Below are 16,949 nucleotides of genomic sequence, written 5' to 3'. Positions count from 1 at the left end.
GTGTAAATTTATTTAAATGTTTAGTTTATTTTATTTTTTTGGTTATCTATAATGCTTTTTTTTATACACTAATTGATCCTTTTCTAAAATCATTACGGTCAATGATACAATTAACTACTACTGGTTCTTGATTTTGATCTAAAATTTTACTTGATTCGTCTAAAGCGTGTTTTAATTCGTCGATATTTGATGCTTTATAACCCTTTCCGCCCAATGCAATAGAGGCATCTTGATAATTTGTGTAGGATAAATTACAGCCGACTTCACTATGGAGTGAATCAACTTGTTCACGCATGATTTGCATCCAACAAGCATCATTACCAATAATGGAACCAATGGCAAGCTTATGTCTAACAAAGGTATCAATTTCTGGAAGAGAATAACCAAAACTACCATCACCAAAAATTACCCAAACTTGGTGATCTGGTCTGCAAAGTTTAGCGGCCAAAGCAAAGCCAGCACCACAACCCAATGTACCAAATACACCTGGATCTAACCATGATAAAGGACCTCTTGGACGAACAATATAAGCGGCACTACCAACGAAATCACCACCATCAGCTACCATAATAGTTTTATGTGGTAATTTTTCATCAAACATTTGCAATGCTTTTAATGGATTTAAGAAACCCTCTTTGCTTGGTGGAAGGTTAGCTTTGGATGCAATTTCAAGATTTCTATTAATGTCACGTGATGAAAGGTCGTCTAACCATGTTCTCCAAGCATTTGGTGATTCGAATTTGTTTTCTTCCATTTGTTGTCTTAATTGTACTAAAAATGTTGATGGGTCACAAAGATATGGATACTCTGGTGTTCTATTCTTATAGAGATCGGTTTTATTACGATTAATTGAAAAAATAGTAGCATTACGATTAATTGATTTACCATAATTGAGACGGAAATCACATGTAACACCTGCTAAAATTACAAGATCAGCATTTTGAAGGGCATAAGAACGACAATGTTTAAAAAGATTTTGATGGGATGTGCCTAATAAACCACGTGACATTGATGATGTAAATACTGGGATACCTAATGCTTGAACACTTCTTTGAAGGGCCTCAACACTAAATTTATCGTTGATTAGTGTTGCTTGTGAACCTACAACTAATACTGGTCTTTTTGAAGCTTTCAAAGCTAAACGTAATCTTTTGGTCATAGACTTTTCAATTCTGTGAACTATTGGTTCTTTCTCGTTAATCATAACATTTGAATCGACTGTTGAGAAAATTCTATTTAAATGATAGTTCATATAGAAATTAATGGCCTTGGCTGATAATGATTTGGCTTTATCTTGATTTTTCATGTACCATTGAGTTGCTACTGGTTGTGGATAAAGAGTATCAATTGGCATTTCAATAAAAACTGGACCTGGTGTACCTGATTTAGCTTCTAAAAATGCTCTTTCTAAAACTGGAACAATATCTGCTACCTTACCAACATGTGCATACCATTTAACATGTGGTTTTAATAATGCGAATTGATCAATATCTTGTAATGATCCTCTACCTTTTAATAAATCGCTAGTTGCTCCACCAATTAAAACTACACCTGATTGAGCCAATTGAGCATTCTTTACTGCTGTAATTGTGTTTGTTAAACCTGGGCCAGCTGTTACAACTGCGACACCTGGAGTACCTGTTAATCTAAAAACACCATCGGCTGCAAATACTGTTGTTGCTTCATGTCTTACCTATAATAAATTAATTTAAAAAAAACTATTAATAAAAATAATATATAATTTTGAAATATTAATTTTTTTATACATACATCAATAACTTTGATACCAATTTTATCTGATTCAATTAAAATTGGAGCAATATGGCCACCAGTTAATGTGAAAATAAAACTGACACCTTGTTTTAATAAAACATTTGCAACCAATTCACCACCATTTGAATTTATACCAAATCTAAAAACTGTTGGATTTCTTACTATCTTTCTACTATAAGCTTTAACCAAGTAATGTCCTAAAAAGCCTATTCCAAAAACCGATATTAATGTTTTAAAATCAATATCATAAGGTTTTGATACAGTTGAAATAACTTGTGACATTTCTTTTATTGTAATTTATTATTAACTATTATAATAAAAGAAAAAAAATAAATACAAATAGATACAAGTATAAATATTTATATTAATTATTTAATAAAATTATAAAATAAACAACAACAACAATAAAAATTTAAAAAAAAGATAAAAAAAAAAAAATATCATCATCAATTTTTTTTTAAATTAAATTTTATTTTTTTTTTTTATTTTTTTAAAGAAAATCATTATTTCTCTTTTTTTCTTTTTAGTTTTATTATAAAAAAATAAAAAGAAACGAAAATGAAGGCAACACAGTTATTTTTTTTCAAAAAAAAAAATAAAAAAATAAAAAAAATAAATAAAAAATTTTATTCTATTTAATTTTTTTATTCATAATAGGTCTTTATAATAATACACACAAATAAATACAAATTATATCTCAGATTCCTCCTTTCCAAAAAAAAAAAAAAAAATTTTTAAATTTTAAAAAAATAAAAAAAAATATAAAAACTATAGTTTTTTTATATAAAAAAAAACTGCAATTTAAATAAAGAGCAAACAATTATACAAATAAGTATAAAACTATTTTGATAATAAATTAAGAATTGAATTAGAATTATTTATTTTTAATTTTTTATTAAAAATAAAATAATTTTTATAATTTTTTTTCAATTTTTTTTAATTTTTTTTAAAATTTTTTTTTCAATTTTTTTACGAAAAAGATAAATATTTTTTTATTTTTTTTTTTATTTTTTTTTCATTAGTTCAATTATGTAGGTGATCATTATATATAATTTTAGAATTTTATTTTTATAGTTTGTATTTTATTTCTTTTGTTTTCCTCTTTTATTTATAAAATAGTTATCAAATTATAAAATAAATAGTAATATCAAATACAGCGATATGAACTACAATTTTATTTTTTTAGAATTTTAAACTTCATTTTTATAATACAATTCATTCAATTATAATAATTAATTAAAAAATATTTAATTTGTGGATAATAAGTTTATTATAAAATAAGATATATTTTTTAAAAACCACACACATAAACATAAAATAAAAAATAAAAAAATTTATAAATAATAGACACACACATAAATATTTAATATTTTATAATTAATTTTTAATATTTAACATTCACACACACATAAATAACTGTTTCAAACTACAAATTCATTAATTTGTGTTTCTTTTTTTTTATTTTTTTTATTTTTATTATTTTGTTAATTTTTTTTTTTATTATAAATTTTTTTTTTTTTATTTATTTTGTTTTGTTTTTTAATAAAACGAAAGTTTAAACTTGTGTGTATACTTTGTGTTATTATATTATATTATATTTTGTTTTTTTTAGTTTTTCTTATAACTTTAAACTAATTTCTTTTTTCTATTTTTTCTTTTTATCAATTAAATTCAAATACAAATACTAATACAAATACTAATACAAATATAACAATTCAAATAAATATCAAATTCAAATACTTTTTTTTTTATAAAAAATATATAGTTAACTTAACATAACAAGATGCCTAAAAATAAGGGAAAAGGTGGTAAAAACCGTAGAAGAGGAAAGAACGAAAATGAACAAAAAAGAGAACTTCAATTCAAAGAAGATGGCCAAGAATATGCCCAAGTTTTAAGAATGTTAGGTAATGGTCGTTTAGAAGCTCAATGTTTTGATGGTGAAAAACGTTTATGTCACATCAGTGGTAAATTAAGAAAGAAAGAATGGATTAATAATGGTGATATTATTTTACTTCAATTAAGAGATTATCAAAATGAAAAAGCTGATGTCATTCTTCGTTATAATGTTGATGAAGCTCGTAACCTTAAAACTTATGGTGAATTACCAGAAACTGCCAGAATTAACGAAACCGATGTTTTCGATGAAACTGAAGATATTCCATTCGAATTCGTTGCTGATGACGATGTTGGTATGTATCTTTAATAATAATAATCAAACAATAATATTACAATTCATTTAACATAATATACTAATTAATATTTCTTTTTCTATTACTTTTCAGATCTCGACACTCTCTAAAAAAAAAAAAAAATTTATATATATAATAAAAAAAAAAAAAAAAAAATTTAAATAATGTAATTTTAATATTTCACTTATCTCTTTTTATTTATTCTTTTCTCTAATATAATATAACCAACATACAAGTTTAATAAAAAAAAAGATAAAGTTTCTTTTAAACAATTTTATTTATTTATTTTTATTAATAAATTTTATTTTTAGAGTTCATTTAATAAAGCTGATGCCCCTGGTTCTATATCATCAAAACTTTTTATTAAAACTTTTATTATTCTAGTTTATTACGATGACTATGATTGATAGCGTATTGTATTTTTATATAGGTATATCCACCCTCATCGATCATCTTCATCTCAACAATAACTATTCTAGATTTGAATTTGCCTTGATAGCTGTACTCGATGGGTTATGTAGTTACTATTGGTACTCTGTCGTTTCTTAATGGGTGATGGGCGATAATTAAGAGTGGGTTGTTGTTTCTGCTGCTGTTGTTGTTGTTGTGGTTGTTGTTGTTGGGGCTGCTTGAATGGGGATTTCTTTGGGGATATACTAGTTCTCTTCTTGGTTGGTGTTTTTAAATTACTCGATAGGTTTGTAATTGGTGTGGTAGAAGCGGTAGAGGTTGTGGTCAGAGTATTATTCATATCATTACTGTTGTTCGGAGGTTTAAATCTTTTTCTAACACTTATTGGTACGCTATATGCATCATCATTGGAAAGTAGATCTATAGATAGAGTAGAGTTGTTAAATGTTGGTTTATAGGTATTGTCTATGTCATCAATTGTATTTTTGAAATCATCATTATCATCGTTATCACCATTGTGCATAATATCATCAAATATTGAACCATAGCTACTATTATTAAATTTTATTTTCTTTTTAGGTGTGTTTTTTATTGGTGCTTGGGGTAGTTTTTTATTACTATTATTGTTATTATTATTATGTTGATTTTGTTTTATTAAATTATTATTTTCAATTGTTAAACCTTCAATTTTTTGTTTAAATTCTTTAATTTTCTTTTTCTTTTCGTTTAATATTATTATAAACTTTTCATATAGATCAGATTCTATCTTTTCTTTTTCCTTTATAAATATCTTATTTTGCTCTATTGATTGATTAAATTGTAATTGTAATGATTGATTTAATTGTACAAGTTGTTGGTTTTGATCTGTTAATGATTTATATTTTTCAAATAGCCAGTTGAAATAGTTTTGGAATGACTGATGGGTGTTGTTAACTTTGATAAGTGGTATGTTTGATTTTATATTGATATTATCAAATTCTGATAAAATAATTATAATACAAAGCTAAATAAATAGATGATATTAGATGACAGTACGTTAAATAATGGTATACATATATTACAATATACTACTTACCTCTATGTCACTAGATGATTTTTTAGATTTATTAATTTTATAGTCAAATTGTTTTTTGGTGATATCTTGATTTAAAAGTGATTTCTTTAATAAATTCATATATTCTTCAGATGCCATTCCTTGAGGTTTTAATATATTGTCTATATATTTTGAAGGTACTGTTATAAATAAATAAATAAATAAATAAATAAATAAATAAATAAATAAATATGTTGTATTAGTTTTATTTTCGAATTATAATATAAATATACACGCATGGTTTATATGTATAGATACTTACTGTTGGATGACCAAACATTTGTGAGATCCGTGAGGTATATTGTGAAGGAGTTGTGTTGCCAATTACATTTAATATAATATATACCATCGCCATTTGTTAGCTCGCTATTGTCTGTTATGTTATCGAATCTTGATATTGACGATTCTATCATATTTCTATTTTTTTTTTTTTAGTGATAATAATAATTCATTTTATTTAATAAAATTTTTTAAATTAAAAAATTTAAAAAAAAAAAAAATTTTTAAAAGAAAGCGGGTTTTTATAATAATTTTTTAAATATTAGAATGGGCGTGATTAGTTTTGAGAAAGATATTATTAAAGATATGATATGAACAATCAAAAATTTTGATTGGGAAATTTAAAAATTACAAAGGTTTTATTTTTTATATTTAAAGTTTAGTTTTAATTTTTTATAGTTCTATATTTGAATAGTAGTCCAGATAACTATCTTGATACTCTGTATATCTACTGTCATTTTCATCATCTTCGAGTTGAATTACTATTTTACTATTTAAATATATTTTTTTGAAATAGTTGGTTTCTTTTAAAGTTTCATCATCTTGATAAATTTGGTTTTTATAGTTTTCTTTTTTTAAATAATTTTCGCTGGTAGTATCACAATTATAAAAATGGTCATTTTCAGTATTTTTATTTTCAAAACTTTCACATTCCCTTAAAAAATGTTCTGGTGACGAAGGAGCAGTAATTAAATCATTGAATGGTGGTGACAATATAATTTCTTCATTTTGTTGATTTGTTTTAATTTTACTACTAAATGGAGAAGTAAGATCACTTTGTTTAAAATTTGAAAGAAATTGGGTACCAAATGATTGTAAATTACCATTTGTAGTTTCAGGGATTGCGGTTGAAGGAAAAGAAGATGGAGTAAAAAAATCAATTTTTGAAATAAAAAAAAATTGGTTATTTTTTTTTTCTGAAAATATATCTTTTTCTATTATATTCATTATTTGTTTATTTATATGTTTATTTATTATTTGTATTGGTAATTTTGAAATTAGAAATTAATGAAAAAAAAATGAAAAATAAATTATTTATAACAAAAGTTTTTTATAATTTTTTTTATAATTTTTTTTTAAAAACTATAATTTTTTTTTTTTTTGATTAATTTTAAATTAATAATTTAATAAATGGCTTTAAATTGAGCGGTCATCTTTTTTAATAGTTGGGACAAAAAGTTTTGTATATTGACCATCTTGACTTTGTTTTGGATTATTTGAAGAAAATTTATTATCAGAATCATCATTGTTTACAGATGGATGATCACGATTGAGACTTGAATAGCTTGTGTAGGCAAGCATGTGTTCATAAGCGAATTTTGAAAGTTTTTCTGAATCTTCTAAAGTATACATGGTGGAGTTGTTGTTTAGACCTATCATTGGAGTGATTGCAATTCTTTTATAGAGGTCAAATTCAGAGCTATCAGGGTAAACTTGTTTGAATTGCATTATTAGTTGTTTTATTGATTCAATAGATGCATCTCCTAGCTTGTTTGCCCAGTCTGGGTTTAAAATATCACTAAAAACACCATTTATAATAAAATTGATATCATTTTCCTTTGCACATTTGATTATTTCGAATTCTTCTTCACCCAACCCCATTGATGGTGTGATATTTAGGGAAATACTGATTTGCAATTTATCATTGATTTTGGTTAGTTCTTTAACTGATTTGAATATTAAGTCTATAGATTCAGGACTGTATAGGCCAGAGTCTAAATTTAAATCCAATTGATTTGGTTTGAATAGTTGACATACTTCTTTAAAGCAATTGTTTAATTCATTTGAGTTTAGATCTTCAATATCTACAAAATAAATAATTGTATTTAATAGTTAATCATTAAAGTTATAATTGATATGTTTTTTTTGAGTGTAATTTTATTTACCTGATCCATAACCCCCACCAAATGAAATAATTACTTTTTTATTTGAATTTTTTAATTCATTGATTAATGGTAGTGCCCAATCCAATGGCTTTTCCCCATCATATATCCATGCTGGTTTACGAGTCTCTTCATTTAAATTTACATATCCAATTACCAACCCATCTGCTTGGTAATCAATAATATTTTTACTATAGCTTAAATTTAAATTACTAATAAAATAATTGTTAATAAAACCTATATAAAATATAAAAAATTAATTAAAATACATACTCTTGATTAAAATCTATAGAAACATCAAGAAATGGATAGTGTTTAGTCATTTTTTTTTTTATTGTTGTTTATAATTTTAAATTATCTGAATTATTATTTGTTATTTAATTAATGTTTGTGAATGAAAATAATTAATAAACAAAAAAAAAAATATAACGGAACAAAAAATAATAAAAAATTATATTAAAAAAAACATGATGGTTTGTAAATTGCCATTATTTCTAAATGGTGTAGTTTGACAAAAACCAAATAAAGTTTTTATTTAACATAATTTTCATAAAAATTTTAAATAAAATTAAAATTTTTTTATTTATAATTATTTTTTTTTTCTTTTTTTTTTTTTTTGGTTTATAAAATTTATTTTTTGGCAATTTTGAAATTGTTTATATCTTTTTTATTTAATTTAACCGAAATGTTTTTTTTTTTTTTTTTTAACATAATTTTCGAAAATTACTTTTTTTTTTTTTTTCAAATTTTTTTAACCACCAGTTGTTTATTTATTTGTAATAGTATTTGTATTTAAAAGAATGTTAAAAGTTTTAGAAATCTATAAAAAGTCAAAGTTTTTAAGATTTGGATTTTTATTTGTATCTTGTTTTTTAGTTATCAGATCAATACAAAGTTTAATAAATAAAAATAAAAATAAAAAAAAAGATAATGATAAATTAAACAACGATGAACCTATAGATGATATCATTAATAAAGAGAGTATCGAATCATCATCATCATCATCATTAAATAATAGTATCGATAGCAGTTTAGATAATAGTATAGATGAAAATAATAATAAGGAAAAAAAGAATATTGATTGGTTTAAATTACCAAGTGATATTAAAGTCCATGTACTTAGCAATCAAGAAGAATGCGATTTAGTTTTAAACGAATATTATCAATCATTATTAAAGAAAATTGAAAATAGTAAAGTCAAAGTAGATGGTGCAGATGTTTTAGCAAATACCACAGAATCATCGTTATCATCAAATGATGCATTATTGTTTCCAAATTGTACAAAAGAAAACAATGAAGGTTTAGATTTTATTATTGGTTTTGATGCTGAATGGAGTAATCAAAATCAATATCAAGAATGTGAAGGTTACCCACACAAAGTTGCATTAATTCAATTATCAAGCAAAACCGATGTTTATCTTATTCAAATTTCACAAATGCCAACTATACCACAATCTTTAGAGCAAATTTTAGTTGATCCCAGATTAATTAAAGTTGGTGTTGCTATTTCGCAAGATGCTGCCACAATTTTTTCATCATTTTCAATTGTTACCAAGGGTTGTGTTGATTTGGTACCAATTGGTAGATTAACAAATTATCAAGTAATTATCATATAGTATTATGATGTGATTGGTTTATAAAATAAATAATTTATTAATATTATTTTTTTTCAATTTTTAGGGTAATGGTTTAGCAAGTTTAGCATTAAATGTTTTAAATGCAAATATTGATAAAAATAATTTAATTCGTTGCAGTCATTGGGAAAATAAAAATTTAACATCAGAACAAGTAATGTATGCCGCTATTGATGCATGGATTGGTAGAGAAATTTTTGAAACAATGTATTATACCTATAAGAGTTCAAAGATTGATCCAAACGAACCAGATTTAGTTTTCACACTATGCAGACCATTTATTAATACTCAATTTAAAGTTAAAGTAAAATCAAAATCAACAAATGGTGCATCAACAAGTGAAAACGGTCCAAGAGTAAAAGATAGCTCTATCTTTAGACGTATGGTACCAGATAATAGAGTTCTTTATGATAACTGTTTAATGTATAGCCCAGAAGATGTTTTGCTTTGTTCTATCAGTAAAAAGAAGGTTCAATGGTATGTCAGCAGAGGTTTAGCAGATATTGTTAGTGGTGATTCCGAACAAATCAAAATCAAATTACGTTTCAAACCAAATGGAGAGGGTCATTCAGGTGATTTTTATTATTTGGCTCATAAAGAAAACCATTGTGTAGTCTGTGGATCCACCTATAAGATATTACGTCATTCAGTAGTACCACATTGTTATAGACAATATTTACCAGAGGAAATTAAGAGTCATTCATCACACGATGTATTACTATTATGCTGTGATTGTCACGCCACCATGGAAAAGAGATCTCATATCATGAGAATGATGATTGCAAAGCAATACGGTGTACCCTTAGAAAATGATCACAAGGTCTATATCACCAATTCACCATTGGTCAAAGCTAGCAAAGCAGCATTGGTTTTAAAAAAACAGATTGAAGGTAAAAATGGTAAAGGTCAAATTCCAGATTCTAAATTACAAGAAATGAAAAAAGAAATTTTAGACTATTTAAACAAAGAAGAATACACAACTGAAGATTTGGATTCATTAGTTTCAACAAATCCAAAACAAAGAAACGATCAATATGTTCCACATGAAAAGAAAGTGATGGAAAAAGTTTTAGAATTAGGTGAAAAAGGTATTTTCGATTTTGTACGTACATGGAGAAAAAATTTTATTGAAACTGCTCAACCAAAACACCTCAACCCACATTGGTCTATTGATAAAGAAATTTTAAATGATTATAAACCAAAGGATCAAAAAGTTAAACAAATCAAATTATAAATAAAAGTCAAAATTTTTTTTTTTTTATAATATTTAAAAAAAAAGAAATAATTTCTTTTTAAAATACATACACAAAAAATAACATTTATAATAATTCATTTTTACATTTGTTTTATACCATCATTAGGTTATAATAACCAATTTTAAAATTTTTTTTTTTAATAATACATTTAATGAAATGGCTTTAAATTTAGATTAAATTAATTAATCAAGATCATCTAGTCTTATTATAATAATACTAAAAATAACTTTTTCAAAAACCCACATTTTTTTTTTAAAATTTAAAAACCATAATACCACACACCCAACTTAAAAAAAAAAAAAAAAAGAGAAACCACTTCAAAAAAGGAATTACGCGGGGTTGTGTTTTAGGGTGTGGCTAGTGTGGGTGAATTTTAAAATTAAAATGTGATTTTTTTTTGAATTGTACAACAAAGAAAAATTAATCATGCTTTTTAATTTAAAATGTTTTTATAAAGCATTTAAAAATATAGTGATTAAATTTCACACATTTTAAAAATATAAATACTTTTTGGTTTTTTAAAATATAACAAATGTTTTTTTTTTGTGAATCACCTTTTTTTTTGTTAAAGTTGGAAAAAAGAAATCATAAATTTTATTTCTTTAACATTAGTAATTCGACCCTTTTTTTAAATTACTTTTTCTGATTTAGGGATGTTCTATGTTTTAAAGAAATGATTGGTGCATGATTTACAATCTTAAATTAGTAATTATTATTATAATTATTTTTTTTTTTTATCAATATTATTAAAAAATATAATCAAAAAATTGCAACATTGCACTTTTTTTTGAAAAAGAACTGGGTAGTGGATATTTTATATATATATAATTTTGGGTAATGATTGAAAAAAAAATATCATGGTTTAAAACTAAACTTTTGATTGGTTATACCAATCAGTATTTGTAAATTGTGCTCAATCAATAAATTATATGATTCTTTTATTATAATAACAAAATTCAAAAATTACATATATAAAATATAAAATAATACAGAAAAAAAAAAATCTTTAAAACCAGATTATCTAAAAAAAATCTTAAAATAAATTTTTTTTTTTATTATTTTTTCAAATAATCACTTATATATTGCACAACTTTTCAAAAAAAAATACACATTTAAATGAATCTATATTTAAATTTTTGTGTGGTGTTGTTGAAAAATTTATTTTAAACCGTGGGGTTAATATTATTTTAAAGTATTATTTTTATTATTTATTTTTTTTAATTTCTTTTCCATTTTTGCCAATTCAATTTAGATGTTCTTTTAATTTTGAAAAACCACCTTTTTATGTATGGCCTAGTATATTCGAGATAAATTCTGAATTTTATATATTGGGTTTTCATTCCACACAATCCTAAAAATCACCGATAAAATTTTTTTTAATCATAAATATTAAATTTAATGATTTTATTTTAAAATTTTTGAACTATAACTACACTTTTTAACCCAAAATAAAATTCGAACAAAGTTTTTTTTTTTTCCCTCATTATAATATAAAAGGAAAACCTATTTTTAATAAAAAAAAAAAAAAAAAAAAAAAGGGTAAAAAAAAATAATATAAATAAAAGATTAAAATTTTTTATTTTTCATTCAATCCAAAACATTTAATTAAATAATTATAAAATAAATACATTTTATCTTTTATTACTACTTTTTTTAATATTTAAAATTACGAAAATTAAAAATGAATAAATTAATTTTATCATTTGTTATTATTGCTTTTCTTATTTCTTGTACACAAGCTACCTACAACTGTAAAAAACTAAATTGTCAAGGTACTGATAAATGTAAAACCTACAGCTGCACTTCATATTATGGATGTACTTCTACTGATAAATGTGTAACTGATATGTGTAATGTTGCTTCTTGTAATGCTGCTACTGGTAACTGTACAATTACACCACTCAAATGTGATGATGGAAACCCATGTACAGATGATTTCTGTCACCCAGGTTATGGTTGCTACGCTGTTCCAAATGCTTGTGATCCAGCTGTCGTATGCAAAAACAATTGTAATGATAATAACAAATGTACTAATGATTTCTGCGATGGAAATAATATTTGTTACCACGAATCATACTCCAACCCATGTCAAGATTTCAATGCCTGTACTGTAGATTCATGCGATCCAATCAACGGTTGTTCCAATACTCCATTATCATGCGACGATAACAATCCATGTACTGCTGATTATTGTCACATTATTTATGGTTGTTATCACGAACCAATCGAATGTTCAATTAAAGTTCCATGTACCAAAAACAGCGACTGTAACAGAAACAATGGATGTGAAACCTTTACTTGCGATTTAACCAGTAACACTTGCGACTATTATGCTAAAAACTGTAATGGTTTCCCATGTATTAACAACGAATGTACCACAGGTTCCATTTCTAATTAATCTTTAAAAAAAAAATTGTTTTTTCATATTTATTTATTTGTAAAACTATGCGCCACCTAACTATTTAATTTAAAAAAATTTAAATAAAGTTTAAATCCTTATTATTTAAAAAATACAACTTTTTCTTTTTTTTTAATTTTTATTAATAAAAAATTTTTTTTTTTTTTTTAAATTAGATATTTTATTTTTCAAAAAAAAAAAACTTTACCTTGGTAATCATTTAATAATATTTATAGTATATTTAATCATAGTAAATTTAGAAATGTAGGGTGAATGAACCCACACTTTTATAAAAGAAATTAAAATTTCAATATTATTACATTTGATTTTGTTATTATTATTGTTATTAACAATATTAGATATTACCAATATTTGTTAAAATAATGAAAAAATAGGTGAATCGGAATTTTTTATCATTAAAAGGTATTTGATTAGATTACTTAATAGTTATAGAAATAATGGTAATAATAGAAGAATAGCAACAAATAATATTATAATAAAAGTAATCATAATAAATAGTTATAAAAATAATAACTACATTACATTTAGGTTTTAGTATTGAAAAAACTTTATAAAAAGAATTTATCTTTTCTTTATTTTTATTGATTAAAACAATTTAAATAAAAATAAAATAAAAGCAGCAGCTCTTAAAATAATGAAATCTGGGTGGTCAGAGAAAACTATCTATTGAACGCACATAACGGATTTACTGAGATTAGAGCTTGTGTAAAGTTGATTTAAATTTTTTGAATGCTGCCTGATAGGAACTACTAAATCTTTTCTTCTAATGAACCACTAAATCTTTTCTTGATCTAAAACCATTCGATGATACCATAGTTGCTTGGCCAGAACAATTTCTGATATTCATCAAATAGTTGATTAGAAAGTAAAAATTCATTGGTGTTGATTTAATTGAGAGGTCTTTAGTACGCTGATTGGATCTTTACCTCCGTGGATTTCGAACAGATAAGATAAATTCTTTAAAGTCTATTTCTTTTTTAATTTCTAGGGAACATAATCTAATATTTATATTATCTATTATTATTTCTATTGATATTTATATATTAAAAGAATTATAATTATAATTTTTATTTTTTATAATTATAATTCCTATATATTATTATTTTTTTTTATCTTTTTTTTTTATTTTTTTTTTTCTGCCAGTGTCTCTTGTATAGTTAATAAATCGGCATATAATACAACGGAATTCTATTAAAAAAAAATTAGTATTAGTTATAAAGCAAAAATTAAAAAGTAATTATTAAAGTAAATAAAACTTACTATTTGGGGCGAATTCACTAGGCATTTTTCCTATACAGTTTCCACAATTTTCAAAATATAGTAAATTTGTGCCGGAAACTAAATAATAATACATTTTTTTAACCACAATTTTATTATAATAAAATAAATGAATGGTGGTTGTTGATGTTGGTCCTCTTGGTCTATATTGTTAATATCTAAAAAAAATAGTTAGACACTACATAACTACAGATATAATATTTAAATAATGAATACTATTTGATACCTACTATTTTTAAAACTTTCATATTGTTCTAAAAGTTTTTTTGTATTCTCGTAATTTGTTTCTTTTTTTCTTTCATCAAATAATTTATCGAGACCAATATATAAATCATTTAATTTTTTTTCATTATATTTTATTATTTTTTCAAATAATAATCTATATAAATTTGCTAAAATTGAGATTCTAAAATGAAAATATAAATGTTAATATAATAAACAAAAATAAATATTTATATATATTAAAAATGAACTACCTACATTATTGAAAATAATAAAATAAATGCAAAACACTCTGACTTTTCATACAAAGTGCTGGATGAAAGAATTTCGTTATGTAAAAAAAATGATAATATGAATTCGATTATAAAAAAAAAGAAAAAAATTTTCTTATAAATGTTATAATGGAATTTTTTTGTGCTATTAATTTTGTTCTCCAATTTAGCAATATTGGTTTCCATAGCCATTACTTTTTTTCAAAAAGGTTGCTCTGAATATAAATAAAACAATAATTAATATTTATTTTGTTTATAATGTATGTTATATAAGAGATACCTACTCTTTTTGAAAAAATATTACCCATGGATGTAAAATTATAAGGGTAAAAATAAATTAAATATAAAATAAAAAAATATATATAAAAATATTTACAAAAAAAAAAATATATATAATAATATGATAATATAATATTTAACAAAGAAAAATTAAGCTGAACCGATTACTAATTACTTTTGATTGATAGCTTGAATTTAAAAAAAAAAATTAATTTATACAGAGCAATAAAATTTATTTTGAAAAAATAATAAAAAAAAAATTTTAATTAATAATAATAAAAATTATAATAATTTCCTTTTGTAAATATAATAGATTAGATCCAAACTCGGTATTCCCTTTTTTGTACATTCTATTAAATTTTTAATCTGTAGCTATCATAAAAGTAGTGATCATCAATTTATTTTTTAACACATCACCCAAATAAAAAAATAATTTAATTAAAAAAATATAAAAAAAATAAAAAAAAATTAAATTATAACCCCACCACACACTTTTTTATTATTATTATAAAAAGTGGCTAATATGTTTGGGAAATGAATTAATAAATTTTTATTTTTTTTTAATTAAATAAAAATGAAAATTACCAATTTTATAAACCATTGCAATCTGAATCATTCAAAAAAATATGATGATGCCAACTGTTTAATTAAAACAAAAAAAAATTTTAGTTTAAATTAAATTTTGAAAAAAAAAAAAAAAAATTAAATTTATTTATTTATTTAATTTATTTATTTGATTATTTATTTATTTTATATAAAAGTCATGTTGAGAAATTTCTTTTTATTTTTTTTTTATAATTTAATTTTTATTTATTTTAATTTTAATTTGTTGTATAATAACCATCACTTTAAATAATCCTTTTTGTTTAATAATATGATGGTGATTTAATAACAAAAAAAAATATTTAAAATAATAAACAATTATATTAATTAATATTACATTTCTATAGAAATATATAATAATATAATTGAAAAAAAAAATAGCACAAATTTTTGTGAAGATTATTTATTTATTAATTTTTTTTTTCTGATTTAATTTAATGATTATTTTTATTATTATTTATTACACTAACTGTATTTATAATTCAATTTTTACCTTTTTCTTTTATGTAAATTTAAAGATAATTTGAAAGAAAAATTACAGTTTTCTTGTTGTTGTTTTTCACTTAATAAAACAGGAGACTAATAATATTTTTTTAAAAATTTAGTTTCAAAGGTAATTTAATTAGTTAATTAATTTTTTTTATATGTAAAAATAATCTCATGGGAAATATTTTTGCATAGATTTCAATGAAAAAAACAAGTTATTTGTAAAATCAATTTTTTTTTTTAAATTTGATTAAATTTTTTTAATTTTTGCAAATTATGATTTTTCTTTTTGTAAAAAGGTATTTATGATAACAAAAAATATCTTTTTTTTTTTTATAAAAAACCATATAGTCTATGATTTAAAAACTACCCCATATTAACATATATATTCAAAATTTTTCATTTTTTCATTTCAAAAATATCAATTTTTTTTTTTTTTGTAATTTAACAGTTTTTTTTTTTAATTACATTTTTTTTAATTTTATTTAAAAAAAATTTTGAATATTCATATTTAGTTTAATCATAAAGAAAATCATTATCTTTGGCTTTATCCATAATTTGTATTTCGATATTATGAGTTAAAAACATTCTTAAATAATATCTTTTTATTTTTTTTTTTATTAAAACTTTCTTATATTTTTTTATATTTTTTTATATTTTTTTTGTAAATTATCCAAATTAAAAAATTGTACGATTTTTTTTTTTTTGATTATAATTACATATTTTCTTTTGATTATATTGATAATTATTTTTGTACATTAATAACAACTCAACACAAAAAAAAAATCTTTTTTTTTCAAAAAAAAAATTTTTATTTCCACCCCTCACATTTAAAAAAAAGGGGGAAAATGATTTTAAAATTTAAAATA

At 22.4% G+C, this 16,949-nt stretch overlaps 7 protein-coding genes across 7 annotated transcripts; 3 read left to right on the top strand and 4 right to left on the bottom strand.

Moving 5' to 3' along the window:
- Nucleotides 1–28: 28 nt before the first annotated feature.
- Nucleotides 29–2,055, bottom strand: DICPUDRAFT_51993 (uncharacterized protein; the record flags this gene model as incomplete). The annotated part of the gene is made up of 2 exons (XM_003282913.1): nt 29–1,693; nt 1,771–2,055. 2 exons carry the CDS (start codon nt 2,053–2,055, stop codon nt 62–64), a joined length of 1,917 nt encoding a protein of 638 aa, XP_003282961.1. The 3' UTR covers nt 29–61.
- A 1,486-nt stretch (nt 2,056–3,541) lies between these two features.
- On the top strand, nt 3,542–4,133 carry DICPUDRAFT_91014 (uncharacterized protein). Its single transcript, XM_003282962.1, has 2 exons — nt 3,542–3,965; nt 4,059–4,133. Exons 1-2 carry the CDS (start codon nt 3,557–3,559, stop codon nt 4,073–4,075), a joined length of 426 nt encoding a protein of 141 aa, XP_003283010.1. The 5' UTR covers nt 3,542–3,556; the 3' UTR covers nt 4,076–4,133.
- Nucleotides 4,134–4,440: 307 nt separating this feature from the next.
- Nucleotides 4,441–5,882, bottom strand: DICPUDRAFT_73949 (uncharacterized protein; the record flags this gene model as incomplete). The annotated part of the gene is made up of 3 exons (XM_003282912.1): nt 4,441–5,379; nt 5,452–5,609; nt 5,732–5,882. The coding sequence occupies 3 exons, from the start codon at nt 5,880–5,882 to the stop codon at nt 4,441–4,443; spliced, it is 1,248 nt and encodes a 415-aa protein (XP_003282960.1).
- Nucleotides 5,883–6,665: 783 nt separating this feature from the next.
- Nucleotides 6,666–8,022, bottom strand: DICPUDRAFT_93366 (uncharacterized protein). Its single transcript, XM_003282911.1, has 3 exons — nt 7,905–8,022; nt 7,635–7,843; nt 6,666–7,553 (listed from the first exon to the last, which is right to left on the bottom strand). Exons 1-3 carry the CDS (start codon nt 7,952–7,954, stop codon nt 6,886–6,888), a joined length of 927 nt encoding a protein of 308 aa, XP_003282959.1. The 5' UTR covers nt 7,955–8,022; the 3' UTR covers nt 6,666–6,885.
- Nucleotides 8,023–8,431: 409 nt separating this feature from the next.
- DICPUDRAFT_146576 (uncharacterized protein) lies at nt 8,432–10,499 on the top strand (the record flags this gene model as incomplete). The annotated part of the gene is made up of 2 exons (XM_003282961.1): nt 8,432–9,232; nt 9,312–10,499. 2 exons carry the CDS (start codon nt 8,432–8,434, stop codon nt 10,497–10,499), a joined length of 1,989 nt encoding a protein of 662 aa, XP_003283009.1.
- Nucleotides 10,500–12,202: 1,703 nt separating this feature from the next.
- On the top strand, nt 12,203–12,919 carry DICPUDRAFT_25174 (uncharacterized protein; the record flags this gene model as incomplete). Its single annotated transcript, XM_003282960.1, has 1 exon — nt 12,203–12,919. One exon carries the CDS (start codon nt 12,203–12,205, stop codon nt 12,917–12,919), a length of 717 nt encoding a protein of 238 aa, XP_003283008.1.
- Nucleotides 12,920–13,862: 943 nt separating this feature from the next.
- On the bottom strand, nt 13,863–14,904 carry DICPUDRAFT_73944 (uncharacterized protein; the record flags this gene model as incomplete). Its single annotated transcript, XM_003282910.1, has 4 exons — nt 13,863–13,966; nt 14,201–14,278; nt 14,449–14,624; nt 14,699–14,904. 4 exons carry the CDS (start codon nt 14,902–14,904, stop codon nt 13,863–13,865), a joined length of 564 nt encoding a protein of 187 aa, XP_003282958.1.
- Between the last annotated feature and the right edge of the window lie 2,045 nt (nt 14,905–16,949).

This window comes from Dictyostelium purpureum (genome assembly GCF_000190715.1).
Source record: "Dictyostelium purpureum unplaced genomic scaffold DICPUscaffold_2, whole genome shotgun sequence".
NCBI classification, from domain to species: Eukaryota; Evosea; class Eumycetozoa; order Dictyosteliales; family Dictyosteliaceae; genus Dictyostelium; species Dictyostelium purpureum.
The sequence above is the reverse complement of the archived record's forward strand: the minus strand, read 5'-3'. Positions and strand labels throughout refer to the sequence as shown.